At 32.3% G+C, this 16,525-nt stretch overlaps 1 protein-coding gene across 6 annotated transcripts in view; it reads left to right on the forward strand.

The window, feature by feature from the left end:
• Positions 1-16,525, forward strand: part of LOC125056741 — a 57,189-nt gene that overhangs the window by 28,788 nt on the left and 11,876 nt on the right. For all 6 annotated transcript variants that reach the window (XM_047660018.1, XM_047660014.1, XM_047660017.1 and 3 more), the window contains exon 4: positions 13,882-14,020. In XM_047660018.1, coding sequence (XP_047515974.1) covers positions 13,882-14,020 — 139 coding nt within the window. The remainder of the gene's footprint in view (positions 1-13,881; positions 14,021-16,525) is intronic.

A 16,525-nucleotide genomic window follows, 5' to 3' on the forward strand; every position in this document is an offset into this window, starting at 1 on the left:
AGACGTGGCGAATCACGCAGAGTCAGCGAATTCTGTTGGCTTTCGTATAATGTGCCAATGTCTTTTAATTGAATTTCTGATTGCTTCAGACATTCATACATTATAAGAGATAAGAGAGAAATTACATTTCACACATAGAAACAAATATTTGATCTATATAGAATATGAACTTTGATATAACATCTATACGATTTTTTCGTACGATTTGGTTTTTAGTTTAAGCTGAAATTATATTACTTAGGTTCATATTAAGTTCATAAATTGATTTCGAGTATGTAATAATCTTGTTTCAAGAGCTGTATTATCATTTATATTTTAAACATATTCGGGAATTCTCAAGACGATATCATCATCGTTTTTAAAAAAATTTAAACGGCCAGGAGTTGAGCCCGACGTTTAGTTACACTATAGCCAACTGCAAGTGCGTTGCTGGCCTTTAAACAATTAGTTCGCTCTATTCTTCGTTATGGACAAATATACACACTATAGATACTGAAAAATTATGCAAAACAGTATCACACACACAGTTAAAACTAATAAGTTATTTGAAGTTAGTTATCACAATGAAATGCATCTACGATGCAATAAATAGCCAATAGATCACTTTATCTTTAATATATTATACTTGATTTTATTATTGAATATCATACTTCTATCAGAGTCCAATCAACGATACAGCCTTATGCCGTTACAAAACAAGATTTACATATAATTTACCCGCAGCTGAGTTTCATCATAGGACGTCAAGGCAGAATACTAAATACCATCTGTATCACATCGACATCCACAACTGACCGGTTCTTAACACAGTGTTTGCCACGCACCACTACAATGTGGTACCAAGAAAAGAGCGTACCAATTCTTAAACGGACACAGAACATCCTGTCCATGTTATATAAAAAAAACAAAAAACAGGTACATTAATAATCTATCCGTTTAAATAAAACCAACATCTAATCTAATCCAAATATGTTATGTAGTTATAATGAGACAATTGATAATTATTTTCATGAATGATATATTTTTATTTAGTTATCGGATTTTCTCTAAGTAAGCTTTTGAAGGTTCGGTACATTACAATAATTTAATATTGGAAATTGAATCAAGCATCTCCTGAGAGATACGACGAGTCGTTCCGAAATTGAATTCCATGTACGTGACCGATAGTTAATTTGAAATATTGGGACTAATTTTGACTTCAATGATAAAAAGCATCACGACTTACCGGCTATTATGTTTTATTTTATCAAATAAAAAACGTAATTCTCGTCAATCGTTATTTGTGAGAAGCTCATCAGTAAAAGCCTCCTACGGACTATTCCATTTTTCTCGATCCTTCGCCATGTAATAGATTACAGTTCCTTTCAAACAATTTGTAAAAAAAAGTGCGTGCGTACAAAGTACACATGTCAGAAGTGAAACTTCTTTGGCAAACTAATTTTTAGCTCTTGTTCATATTTATACAAATCTAAAACATTAGATGTCCGAGACTCAGAGGGAGGGAAAAAGGAAGATATGTTAGGAATCTTATGAATTTAATGGTCATTAAATAATAAAAGTGTCGAAAATGAATACCTACAAATTAAACATTAAATTTTTTTTATGTATATCTTCGATGGTAAAAATACGTGGCATTTAAATTTACAATTCGTAATTTGAGGTTTCAATAAATTATTTTACATGAAAATAAACTAAATAGGTATTAATATAAAACACTAATATTTCATAAATTCTCTTTACGAAATTTTATTTTGGAAATATAATTTGTATAAGTTTATTCACCCTTCTCACTCTCTCTCAATCGGTCTCAAGCTCTCTACCTTTTCTTCGCTAAAAACGCTGAACATCTTCGTGACGTTCCGTAAAAAAAATTGCCTCGTGCTCCTAAAGAAGTTTCACTTCAAAAAGTAAACAATTCAAAAGAGTGTCAGAGAATTCATTGCCAGTTCTTCTCGTTCGTTTGCCCTTGATTTGAGAACTGCCGGTAAATGTGAATTTACAACTAAGGGCCGGTTTTTTGATCCGTAGTAAAAAATGGTTTTACCATTTGTTACATTAACTATAGGTAAATGAATAACCATTGGTAAAATCGTAAATGCGTTTTTCAATGCCTTTTTTAACTATAGTTAAACTTAACAATTTGTCAATTTGTTGCCAGTGCAATGAGCAATGACATCCCAAAAAATGTGGTTCTTTTTTGTGGGGAACATTTATTTTGTATGACAACACTAGACATATTGAGTGAATGAAATCCATTTTTGCCATCTTCATTCGTTATTTGCGCTTTGAAGAGTTCGAAGTGTCAAAAGGAAAAAAATCTTTTAACCCTTTGGAAACAAGGAAGCGGATTATGATCCACACGGATAAAAAAAATTGAGTTTTTGAAACAAAGACAAATAAGAGAGGATGATTTGTTCAATTATGCTAAGGAAGAGCATCAAAAACATTTGCTGCACCAATGAGAGGCCCACCAAAAATCCATACTGCATAAAGAGGAGGTGCACCAAAAAGTGATGCAGCAGATGGAAGAAAGGCACAATAAATATATGTAGCAGCAAAAAGAGTTGCATCAAATTGAGGAGAAATGCAAGAAGAAACAATTAGAAAATATTTAATTGCTACTTTAGGGTTTCATGTAAATTTTGTAATGTTTTTTTAATAAAAATGGTTTATATTTAAGTTATAATTAAACAGTTTATTAATCAAGTCAAATGTTTTATTTATAAATTCTTGTAATAAAGTAGGTAGATGCTAACTCACAAATGTAATAAAAGCCCTAAAGAATATCATAGGTCCCTAACTAATGTGTAGCTGTAGTTTTTAGTATAAGTACATACTTGTATGTACTTATAATAATTATAAGTTAATATTATAGGCAATAAAACACATAATGAATTAGTAATATACTTAAATATATACTGCTGCGGTTCTGTAGCTAGTAATGAAGCAAAATAGGTTTGTATGAGCTGCTGTCTATATATACTCTTGTTCTTGTATTTAATTTAATTATAAGTTAATATTATAGGCAATAAAACACATAATGAATTAGTAATATACTTAATTATATACTGCTGCGGTTCTGTAGTTAGTAATGAAGCTAAATAGGTTGGTATGAGCTGCTGTCTATATATACTCTTGTTCATTGGCAGTTTAAGATCATTCCCAATTTCAGTAACAATCCAGAGCACTGTTCCCTTCGATAGGGGGTAACAGTGACAAAAATCTACATCATCCCAGGTTTCTAATGGCGGATGACATTGCCTAAATATTTTTGGTCACTCATTAACACATTCTCATATAATATTATCGTCTTCTTCATCGTCTCATTAATTAAAGTATCTCAATATGTTTAAATTCATCATTAGATAGTAATAAACGTATTTATCATAGTTTGATTTCTGTAACAAACAGCTGTTACTATATAAATTACCAGCGGCCATCTTTTTAACCCTCCGATACTGAGTAGTTAACTTTTTTGACTAATGGTTAGATATTTTACCATTGGATGCTCTTACCACGGATCAAAAAACGCATTTTGCTGATATTTAACTAATAGTAACGATTTTTTACCAATAGTTGAGTTAACTACGGATCAAAAAACCGGCCCTAAATCTATGTGAATAAATTATATTTTGATTTAATTTTAGTTCTATCCAAGATTCTCCCCGTCTTTTTAATGCCTTCAAACCAACTCTCCTGTGGCCTACCGGTCTTTATATTTTAATATTTTTTTACTTAAATATATATATAAGGCAAAATATCAGGACACCTCGATTTAATATAGCTAATTTTAATTTAAAAAACTGTTTTCTCATCTCTTGTCAACGTTACATAACTGATTTGCTTCATAATAGAAAATATATTTGCATTTTAACAAAATTATTCAACTGCTTTTTAAAATCGCGTAAACACTATTAAAGCAAAAATATCTAAAGGGAATAGAGACTATGGTGTGAAATTAGCATGTCAAAGAACGCGCCCTGCAAAAACACAGCTGGGTTTTATTTTTTTATACAAAGTTTAAGAATGTTAAATTACAAAAAAATTATAATATAAATTCTAACGAGAACTGACCGGCCTCATTTCCATTGAAGCAGTCCTTTAAATTATAATAGGCATTAGCAATTTGAAATGCAATAATTGCTAAACGTGTGTTTAACCAAGTGTACTTATAACTGGTTCTGTTGACTAAATCTTGGGAATACGTTCAGCTGAGATTGATGAACAGTTTTGAAGCAATAAGTTTATCAATGTCTCATTAAAGTAAGATAATTAAAATTAAATCATTATTATAAATATTGTTTACACTTTAAAACGTTGTAGAAATACTGCAGATACAATATTTAATATTACAAAACCAAAAAAACATTATTAAGCTGAAATACTTCATTTCATCTTCATTAATAAAAAACCTAGTACTTTTGAGTTCGTCCTTAGTGTCTAGTCTCTCTAAAAATATTGGCCTAGTGGCTTAAGCGTGCGACCCACATTTCTGAGGTCGTGCGTTCAAATCACGGCTTCACCAATGGATTTTGTTTTGTGCGAAATTAGCATCCATCCGAAGATGACAAGGATCAAAGAAGGATGCTATTGTCTATGCAATAAAAATGATAGAAGAAAGGAATGCAATCTCAGTTTGCAGCGCCACTGGATTATTATTATTTTTTAATATCCACACACTCACACACACACACTCACAAATGCTTTTACTTTTTACTATTTTTTTTTTTATTTTTTTTTATATATGTATATATTTTATATATTTTTATAAATTATTTATTTTCGTTCGTTTTTAAAGACTTGTATTAGCAATACTTTTTGCAACACTATGTTCAAGAGCGACTGGTGACTTGTAATAACAGGTTTACCAAACTTTTTCAAGCACCAGTCTCTCAGTATAATACATAGCTTTAAGCTTATTGTCAAGTTTATTATTATTATTATTAATTAAATTAAATTAAGTTAAAGTTTAATGTATGTATAAGATAAGATAAATAAAGAATAAATAAATCTAAATCTAAATATCTCTATCCTTTTTTGACATGAACTTTGAACTTTCCTAAATCGATATATCTCAACTCCCTTCGTAACCCTATGTCGATATAAGTGTCACTCGACATTTCCCATATGTCCTTAATATAACCTTATATTAAAAGGTTATTCTTTTCTTTATTTTTTTTAATCTTATTTATTTTATAAGCCATACATCTAATGATTAAGGTTATTCTTGGTTTCAGTAAAAAATCTTTATTATCAGACGCGTTTGTTTCTTGATGATTTCTCTTTTTCAGCATTTGACTGAGATATCGAGTTTATATTAAGTCAATCTTTTAGCGTTCAAACAAGTGTTAATTTTGCAGATGAAACGTTCTCTAGGTTCAAACAAAACACGGTTTAGTAATTTATTTAACCATTATGATAAGCTGTCGGTTGCATTTATTTATTTAACTAAAGTATTTACGAACCAATTCGAATTAGGGTCCGTCAAGAAAGGAGCGTACCAATTATTAAAAGGCCGGCAACGCACTCGAGAGCCCACGCACAATTTTTTTCCAAAACTTAAATGAGTATTCAACAAATTGTTGATTCTAAATTTGTGTAAAAAGTCCTATTATTGGTATTATGTCCATTAACAATCAAAAATATATAAAAAAATAATCTAATATATAAAATTCTCGTGTCACAATGTACGTTCCCATACTCCTCCGAAACGGCTCGACCGATTCTTATGAATTTTTTAGGCATATTTAGTAAGTCTGAGAATCGGCTACTATCTGTCTTTCAAATCTCTAAATGTTAAGGGTTTTAATTTTATTTTTTTAGATAAAATTTTTTGTTTTTATTTTTTAAGATACAACATACAAAAATACATACATTGTTTTCACCCCTCTACGATCGACTTGAACTCTGAGGTTCATATAGAGTAAAATCATGTTAAGGGGAAACGAAGTTCGAGGTGGCAGCTAGTAATATATGAAATATTTGACATTTGATTATAACAAACCTATTTTGGGACAGATTTGCACCTGTGACTCATCAACATCTTCATCATCAACGGTTCTATGGTCATATCTTTAATTTGAATCCTCATATACTGAAATCGGTTAAAATCGCACTCAACAAGCTTATGTTACGACATATAAAATTTAAATTTTTATTCATATGACCCAGGTCGAACCGCGAACCAATTAACATTGCCATTGAAACGTCATGCAAATATAAAGCCTTTATCAGGATATATTTTTTCGTTTTCCAATTAATTTTATATTACGAGGATTACCAACGTGAATTTTGATTGCACTACGATTTACGGGTTTTTCTACTTAACTTGGTTGGCTCAAGGGAGTCTCGAGTTTGATTACCGGGTTAAGATAAATTTGTGTAATTTTATAATCCGAATTAATGTCTTAAAATTATTTTAAAATAATATTTAAATGAAAACTGTAAATTAAAAATTCTTAGTCGTGTTTTTAGGTTATCACAAAAATATTTTTCCTGATTTGTAGTTAGGCCCTTTAATCAACAAATCAGACACATAAATATCCGTCCTATGGCCCAGAGTTACAAACATGTTATTTTTGGACTTAGGGTCCTTTAATAAGAGCCTACCAATCCTTAAAAGGCAACTCATTGCGAGCCCTCGGGCATTGAGAGTGTCCATAGGCGGAGGTATCACTTAACATCAGCCTTGCGATTCTGTAACTCACTTTTCGCACTTACACAGCGGTTTTCGCTGCGGCGGTCGCGCTCAAATCACTCGTGAAGCAGTCATTTTACGATATGGCATTCTGATAAACAATAAACAACAAGCTCCTTATCGAAAAGTGAGTTACAGAATCGCAAGGCTGGTGAACCTCCTGCCCGTTTGCCCCATGTTCTACACATTACAAAAAACTCGAATGCGTCACAGTAAATCCAATTTCAATTTTCCTCTCAAATTTGAAGTTATAAAAGCCGTCGGTTAATTTGTGAAATACATTTCTCGCTTCATTTGACATCTTGGCAGTTTATAAAAAGTTACGAAATACTTTATGACTTGCAGATTTCATGATTGTTAAGTGTGACGTCACACTTTTTTGGGTCTGAAAAGTGTATGATATTCCATACTATATTCGAGAATCACTCAATCATTAATAAGAACATTAGTTGCCCATCAAGCTTCGCCACTCCGCGGTAGGTAGGTAGATAACTTTTAATTTATGATATCAATATTGAATCTAGCTGATTTATCTGAATTAATGAACCGATTACATTTATTTAAATATACAGTTAACACTTCAAGTCTTAACGTTGTACAATCAGTAGTCCGAGATATCTTCATAACATTTCGTACCCTTAAATTTTTTTCTGGCCTTGTCCAGCTTTTTACAACCCCCTTCATTTTATCTACTATAGATTCTGAGAAGGTAATTGTAATTTTACAATAAGTACTAAGAATCTATGACTACGATACTTGTTTACTTGTGACTACGATACTTGTACTTATATTGTGATTTATTAGTCTTGAAAACCTAGGATCAAATCATTTTACTACATTTCTGAGGTAATAATTATATTTGAAATTTCACCTTGAGAAAATTTACTGAAATAATGTGAAAACAGTTCATAATAAAGACATTTTGAAATACGAAATTTACCGAGGGACAACAATTACGGTAATAACGTTGGGGTACGAATTACTGTGAAAAAGCTGGAAATGTTAAAATTACTTTTTATATGAGCAACAATTTTTCTTTTGCTCTTTGAAAATTTGTCGTTGTGAAATTATTTTTCTAATGAGTTTTTCTATTAAAATTATAATTTTGTGGTCCTTCTGGCCCAGTTTCTTATTAAGTGTGTGTACAGCTTGCTAGTCAGTGGACTGTGAAATGTGTGTTTAAAATTTATATATATCGAATGTCAGGAGTATCTATATCAGAGTTCCCCAAACTTTTTTGAGTCGTAGACCCCTTGCTATGTTTTCCCGTGTTGGGTAGACCCCCTACTTACCTGATATTGATTTCCTGAAAATTTCTAACTGTAGTGAAGTTTAGTGTTAAAAACTTAAAGTAAAACACATGTTAATTTATACATTTATTAATTGAATTTAAATTAAAACTACTCAAAATAAAATTTTGTATCTGTCTGTAATGTATATGTTTTGATATTATAAGATAGTATGATGTAAGTAAATAGGTACTATCAGTGTATGTGTTGAGATCCACTATAGTGGACCCCCATTTTCATTTCATGGACCTCCAAATTTTTTTTCGCTGACGTAGACCCCTTGCAGGTTGTCATAGACCCCTAGGGGTCGATATAGATCACTTTGGGAATCACTGATCTATATAGTACATGTAATGTATGTTCATACAATGCAAGCTGCACAAAACTGAATATATGAGAGGGTGAGTCGTAAGAACCTAACAACCCTACGGATCCCTAAGCCCTACAACCGTGCCTTAACACATCAATAGTGAATATATAAATAAGTAGGGGATGTCTGCAGAAAGACCAAAGGTAACAGACGGAGCCCTACGGGTACGATCAAAGGTCCAAGGTGGTGGGATTATCTCAAAGCTACCGGGCAGTCTCACCACGATAATTAAGGGCATGAAGTAGTCTTCGCCACTTTGAGAGGAAGTGAGAAATGAATAAAACAGAGCAATATTCAAATCTAATTTATTATTCAAAGACATTATCTTTAATACTAATTACACCTATTCACACATACATGATATTATTCTAGTGAGCTGTTGGTGTATTGCGCACCTTAAGCTTAACATTTGGTACAACCACGTGAGCCGTGGCAGCAATTGATGAAGATTTAAATAAAATATAATTAAAATTACTCTTCAGCTGTCAAGATTTGGAACACACGTGAGCCGGTCAGCAGTTGGTCAATGTTCAAATGAAATTTGAACCGTTAGGTTCAATTAAATTTGCTTGTTTGTGTAAGTCATATCAAACAAGTAACACTAATAATAAACTATTGTGAAACAGTGTAAAGTTTTTTATACGTGCGTGCGTAAGTGCGTGCTCCTATTTCACCATCCCTCCTGCCGATAGAGAACAAATCTTTGTTTTTAATTTATTTTAATATTTTTCATTACTTAAGATGTCATGTGGAACATGGTGTAAAGGTTGAAGCTCCTTACAAACATTGTGTAAAGCAAAACATTGGCAATTAAAAAGAGCGACGGAGTGTTTATTGCCAGTACTTCTCGTCCGTTCTACACCCTTGATTTGAGAACTGGCAGTAAATGTAAAATTAGAAGCATTTCATATATATTTATTTTTTGACGTTCAAAAGTGTACGTTTTGTTACCTGTATGAATAAATGATTTTTGAATTTGAATACATTTTGTAAGGTAATAATAATAATAATAATTAAGCCTCATTTATTCCTTGAAACATTTACAAAATAAACACACACTTAAAATAAATAATTTTTATATTTTTTTTACAAGGACCGCTTATTATGTATAGACCTCCTCCAATTGGCTTCATCTCTTTGTCTTGAGCATTTTTCTCCCAATCTTCTCCACCAACTTCCTTGTGCTCGCAGCCCACAGTCGGGCGACCTCTTTTTCTTTTTCCTGATGACCCTTTCCACTTTGTTACCCTCTTTGTCCATCTGTCATTGTTTATGTGAGTGGTATGGCCCGCCCATTTCCACTTAAGTTTTTGCAATGGGATAGTGCAACAATAACTTTTGTTTTGTTTCTTATTCCTACTTCTGATTTTGTCTATTAGTTTTAAATTGAGTACACTACGTTCTATTCCTCGTTGACAAGTTGTTAGTTTTCTGTTTATGTTCCAGTCTATATATCCAAGATTTTTAAGGTTTTTTTGAGGAAACATCTACAGACTTGATAATGTATGGGGCAGTATTAACATAGAAAGAGAATTCGTGTATTGAAACAAATGTATACCATTATGTATTTTTTTTTCTTTTACCAGACCAACTTCAAATACATGTCTAGATTATTTCAAATTCAAACTCAAAATAACTTTGTTTATATAAACCAACTACACTTATGAACGTCAACAAAATTTAAATTGATTCAAAATTTACATTTACTACCAGTTCGTCAAGGCCGTAGAGCGGGCAAGAAGAGCTGGCAAGAAACCGTCCGCGACTCATTTGAGTCATACAATTTTTTTGTAAAGCAGAGCAGTTATACATATTTGAACTGGAGCAAATGAATCCCAAAGATTAGGATTATTTAAATAATCTCCATAAAAATTTACCTAGTTATCCATGTCAAGATATAGTTTTTGATGATACTTTTACTGTTCCCTAAGTGAGAATAAGCATGATTTAAATGATCCCGATATGTCTTTTAGTTTATTTTCGTACCAAATACAATTTCAACAATAGCACATACATTAATTTCGAAGTGAAACCTTTATTAAAAGTTTAAAGCATCGTGGACATGCTGATCGTGGTGGATATATACTTGAATAAACAAAATTTAAGAACATACTTTCAAATCATTCTGACACAAGTAATTCTTCATTTATTTCGTAAAAGTAATTAAGCATAGCATAGCATATATAAATGATAATGGATTCGAAAGCATTTGAAGATCTATATAGAAGACTAATTAGTGAGTTAATTAGCGCCGAGATAGGATATTGGAAATTGAATTTAGAACGTGGTATTAGCACGCTTATGTTAATTGATTTCTTCAATTGTCCAGATTGATATAGTATTATTTGGAATATTTCCTAATTTAATCTTAAAAACAGGCAGTTTTCTTTATATTTAAAAAACTCTAATTGATATAGGTAACATAGTGTACAGTTGTATATATAATATATTATATGCATAGATTTACATTAACTACTCAAAAAACAATGTAAATCCTCGATTTACTCTTTTTTTCAGATCCATGTTTCAATTAAAAATCTAAATTGGTAACTATTACATATAGTATTGTTCGTTCCTTCATACTATACTTTATTTTACAATATTTAGTTAGTAGTAGACATAGTTTTTCTGTCCACCGGGACGTCGAAAAGTTAATGACTTACTTGAAATAACTTTGCAACATAATAAACATAAATTAAACGCGCTAAGACAATACACTCATAAGTAGGAATTCAATCCCTATCCCGTGCTATTCGTCCATTATCCAAGATCAACACCGAAGCCATGACGAGATCTCGTAGGATTAACGAGATTAAGCGGCAGTAATATCAGAAAAGTTAATCTCTTCCATAAACAAGCGTATCCGACGGAGCGTCAAAGAAATGCAACCGCATCGTCGTTATAATTGAAAATCGCTAGAAGATAGCTGAAGCAGCTGCTAGGTACATAAGATTCCGCAGACAGACTCTCGCTTTGCTTCTTAAGAAGCTATTTCCACAATCACTCCTAAATATCTAGATATTGTGTAGTATAGTGCTTTTGTTTAAATAATAATAATAAATAATAATAAATCCTTTATTTGCAATGATAGTGGTACAAAATAAAATAAAAACAACAACAAGAAAAGTCCGCACAATCAGCCGTACAATAACAGGCATGCAAATGTCATAATAAGAAGTCATTTATGAGTAATTGTTAAACTTATATTCTAAATACTCGGTTACGCTGTAAAAGCACCTTGACTTTAAAAATCTAATCACCTTCCCCTTGAAAACATTACATGGCAGTGATCTATAATTTTTAGGAAGGTGATTAAATATTCTCACAGCCATGGCGTAACAATTCTTCGAGTATAGCGCGGTGCAACATGCAGGCACATTGATGATACTTTTACTGTTCCCTAAGTGAGAATAAGCATGATTTAAATGATTTATCTTAGGATAGGTTGGTATTTCTAGAAATAACTCAATGCTAAGAAAGATTGATTGTGTAACTAATATGTTTCGCGATTTTATATAAATAATAAGTTTATCTATATTTCTATATATATATAATGAAAATGGTCTTCGTTTGAGGCTCCTTCACGCCTAAACCATTGATCGTATCGATGAATGAAACTACTCCCATTCGATGCGAAATTTTTCCTAGATGGTTTATGGCTATTTATTTTTTAAATTCCAACGTTCCTTCATTTTTTTATTGCTGCTTTACTTTTATGAAAATTTAAACATACGGACTTCACCGCGGAAACATTCGGGGAGGCTTCCTAGAACCTCAACATCGGTTAAAAACTCGATTTTCGAAAATTTTCAATTGTCTTAGCAGGATGTTAAAAAGAAGAATAATAAAAATATGAAAAAATAATAATAATGAAACATAAAATTTGATTTATTTTTCATTATTTTTGCCTATTTTAATTCGCCCAGCAAAGTGGGCGGGATACGGCTAGTTTATATATAAAGAAAGATCAGTTTAATGCAACAAATGTAATAAGTGATGTGTAAAGTTTATCTTTATACAGTTTATATAAAATATTTTTGTTACATTTCGTAGTTTAAATTTCGTGTTAGTTTCCTCTAGCTTTAAAAAGATTCAAAAGAATGTTATCTGCTGCTAACATTTCCATATGCATAATGTGGAGTTTTTATTGTTCCTTTTTGTGTTCGGCTTAATGTTTAAAAGTAATATTAAGAAGGAAATTAACTTGGAATTATAAATATTGTGTATGTTTATCTGAAATGTTTTGTTACTGTTGTTGTTTGGCAAATAGTAACTTCTTCTCAACATAGATATGAATCGTTATAGTAGCTTAAATTTATTAGTATTTTTTAAAACCGAAAATCTCGTTTAATAGTTTTGGTAATCAGCATTCAAATAGCGATAAAACAAATAACAAACCTGTACTACAACCAATTCGAATTTTCCTTCAAGAAAAGAGCGTACCAATTCTGAAAAGGCCAGCAACGCACTTGCGAGTTTTCTGGTAATGTGAGTGTCCATGGGTATCACAAAACATCAGGTGAGCCTACTGACCGTTTGCCTCCTCTTAATCCAAAATATTATTAATGAAATTAATGAAATTATCATATGAAGGAAACAAGAATAATTGTACTTGCTCCTGGCTATGGAGCTTGCAACTTTTTCACTTTATACGAATAATTTTTTTTTAAGATTCCATATGAGCATTCCGCCATAATTTTTCTATTCCATTTAATACATTTATAGTATTTGATACATTAATAATATAATTATTTTAATTACCCGCGTAAACTTAAGACGATATTAATCAATCAAAGTGACACACATACACTACCCTCTCTCTCGTACTCTACCTGTTACCTTCTCGCTTACGTAGTACTCTGTTACCGCAAGCGCAGACTTAAAAATTAATAATGAAGTTCCTTGGAGACAAGAAAACCTACCCAAAGCAAAATTTAAGTAATTAGCTTTGTCAATTACGGTGTAACCACCGAGCTCAGGTTCACCTTGCATAACATTATTTATTTGAGGAAATGCATATTCGTTACGTTATCGCTTTAAGCATAATTAAGCCTATGGTAAGGGTATTTCCAAATTAATTACTGTGCCGTAAAAGAAGATCATTCTCGTCCTTAAACGGCCAGTCCCTAATATCCCTAATGATTTAAAAGATCCTAATCCTTGGGATAGATTTTCTCCAGTTCAAACAATTTGTATGACACAAAACTTAGTGATTAAAAAGAGTGGCGGAGAGTTTCTTTCTTGCGAACTGGTAGTAAATGTAAATTTAGAATCAATTTAACATATTTTCTGTTAACGTTCATAAGTGTACTTGTTTACCTATATGAATAAATTTATATTGAGTTTGAGTTTGCCTGATATGGTGAGTCTGCACCGTGATTCACTTAACATCAGATCACTCTGATGAAGTTAATAATAAATGAAATTAACTTAGTTTTGTGGTCAGTGAACAACAAAACAAAGTGTAGTACTAGCCTACCAAAGACAACATGTCTACTTTGCGTATATTATTAATTATTTTTCAGATGGTCTCACGGTCTACTCTTCCATCAAGCCGTTGTGGATTGCGCACGCGCTGCTATTTTACTACCACTTGGCATCGCCGTGTTTAAATGTCAGCCTGTATACAAATGCTCATTGGTGGAGACCGCTTTTCTTTTATTGGTGAGTTTTAATTAGATTTTCGGCACTTATTAAAATCTGAAAATTATAGTTTCACTTTTACTATAGACGTCGCGTTGGTGTGATCGAATATAATTTGATCAAATTTTGTTACACAAAATAACCTATGTTTATAATAACCCTAGCATATTTTCCGTAAGCGAGGTTTTTCATCTGTGTTGCATAATCATACAGTTTATATTAAGAAATAATAGGACGGTATTATGTCTGTGATGTTTGGAAGTACGCCAAGGTAAGATCTTGAATTATGTTCAAGAACTGCTTAGTGCATTCAACTTTGGGCTATTAACCAGACATTATTCATGCGCTAAGTTAAGTTAAAAATATTTTGCTGAACTTAAAAAGGAAGTTAGAAAGTACGAAAGACATATTATATTACATGAAAAATATGTCGCTCATAAGGCATCTTAATGAAATAAATAAAATAAAAATAGCCTTTTTAATTCTTGAAAAGAACAAAGTAAACTTAATACATTTTTTTTCCTATTTTCATATCTATTTCCCAATTATTTTGCAAGAACCATTCCGCAAGATCGCATCTTAAGGTCTATTTCATATTTTTATGGCAGGGATCTTCTATATCTTCTTCTATTGTCTTACTTCCCTTGGAGTTCACCCTTTGTTTGTTTCCATTAGTAATACAATTTTATCTATCTTGCAGCATTTGCATCCTAATATTTACTACAGCTTTATACTGTTTAATACTATTACAAAAACTCATATCAGATAGGAACTTTAAAAAAAATCATGCCTAAACCTTTTTTTTTTATTAAATACCGATAAACCTTTTTAATTTATTTGTGTAATATCCACCAAATTTAAAAATTTAAAAATAAATCTCTGTGGTAGAATACCCATCGAAGCTGGTATTGATACGCTATCCGAGAAATTCCAGCTCAGGTATCGTCTACAACTTAGTTGCAGGAAATCATCGTATATTTGCCCTTTTATCTTAAAAACCTTATTTAATAATATTAATCTTTATTACTATACTCGTAGCTATCTTAAATGTTGATAATCTATTAAAATTTGTTGTAAGTTTACGTAAATTAACTCATATGAGCTTCCAACTTGAAGCAAAACTTGCCCTGAGTACTACCGATACTTGTTAATAGTTAATACTCACATAGAAGTTTATGAAGCATAAGATAACTGTTATCATTTTCCAATAGCACCGAGAACTTGGATTTAATTTGTGGTATATAATGGAGATACGAACTAAGTTTTAAATTTTATTGTGTATTTTTTGTGGTAACATAAACGAGTGGTACGATCTATGATTGTTGCCCCAAAATAAAACTGTTTCATAATTTTTATTTTATAGATAAGTACATGAGCTTTTATGCCACACATTAAAAATCGTCAGCATCACTTTGATGAATGGAACTCTTCCACGGTCCGCTTTACAAGACACTTTCGTTTGCGAACTAGCGAAGTGTTAAGTCGACTCCTGGTAGATACGCCCTCTAATTGATTAAAGAAAGAGTATACTCCTCCCTCAAAGGCCGGCAACGCACCCGCTAAAATCGGTGTCCATGGGCTGCGATTGCTGCCCTTTTTGGGCGTCCCGTAACCTCGTTTGTTTGTTCGGGCTACTATAAAAAATGAGGTTATGGGCCTATGCCGTGGCAATAATGGTGTTCATCGTTTTTCTATTTCGGGCGTCGTACATAAAGTTAGGTCTCGATTGTCAATACTACCCTAAGTCGACTACAGTCGTAAAATAGCGTGAAATATTTCAAAAACATTTATCTCCATATTTAATGAATTTTCTTTTTAATCTATTGTGTGAATTTTGCCTTACCGTAACTAAGATGCTGTAGACTGAATCGCAATGCGGGTGAATTGGCAAGATGCCATTATCGTTTCTACACTGATACGTGATCGACATCTTTACAAGAGATATTTCTGTATCATCTAGAATAGTTCTTTATCTGGTAATTTCATCTTCAGTATGAGAGACCCCTTTGGAATTTTATACGTTAAAAATCTTCACGGATTTATTAAAGTTGCCTAGAATGGACTGGAGAATACGAACATCTGAAAGGAGAAATATTGTTGCTCTGGAAATGTGGTGTTGGAGGCGGATGCCTAGCATTCCCTGGACAGCTAACGACACGTATCCATACTAAGGTCTTTCAACACATTGATACCAACGCAATCCGAGTATTTTTGATCATGTAACACGCAGAGATCCAAAGTTTAGAAAATTTGTCTGGCAGAGTGGTGGGTACCAGACCTCGAGGCCGATCCCCTACTTGCTGGACCGATCAAGTAAAGGCTCTTCAGGTCTTAACATCACCCAGACGCAGAGACTTGCCGATGACAGGGGAGGGTGGAGGAAGTTGAGCGACGCCACTAACATGACCTTCAGAAAAGAAGAATAATGCGTCCAGCCCTGATTGGTCGAGGGGACGATAACGTTCCCTCTACACCAAAGCGCATCGGGCGGTCGGACAAGAAGTCGTGTACGATGCGCACGACTCT

This window comes from Pieris napi, chromosome 15 (genome assembly GCF_905475465.1).
Source record: "Pieris napi chromosome 15, ilPieNapi1.2, whole genome shotgun sequence".
NCBI classification, from domain to species: Eukaryota; Metazoa; Arthropoda; class Insecta; order Lepidoptera; family Pieridae; genus Pieris; species Pieris napi.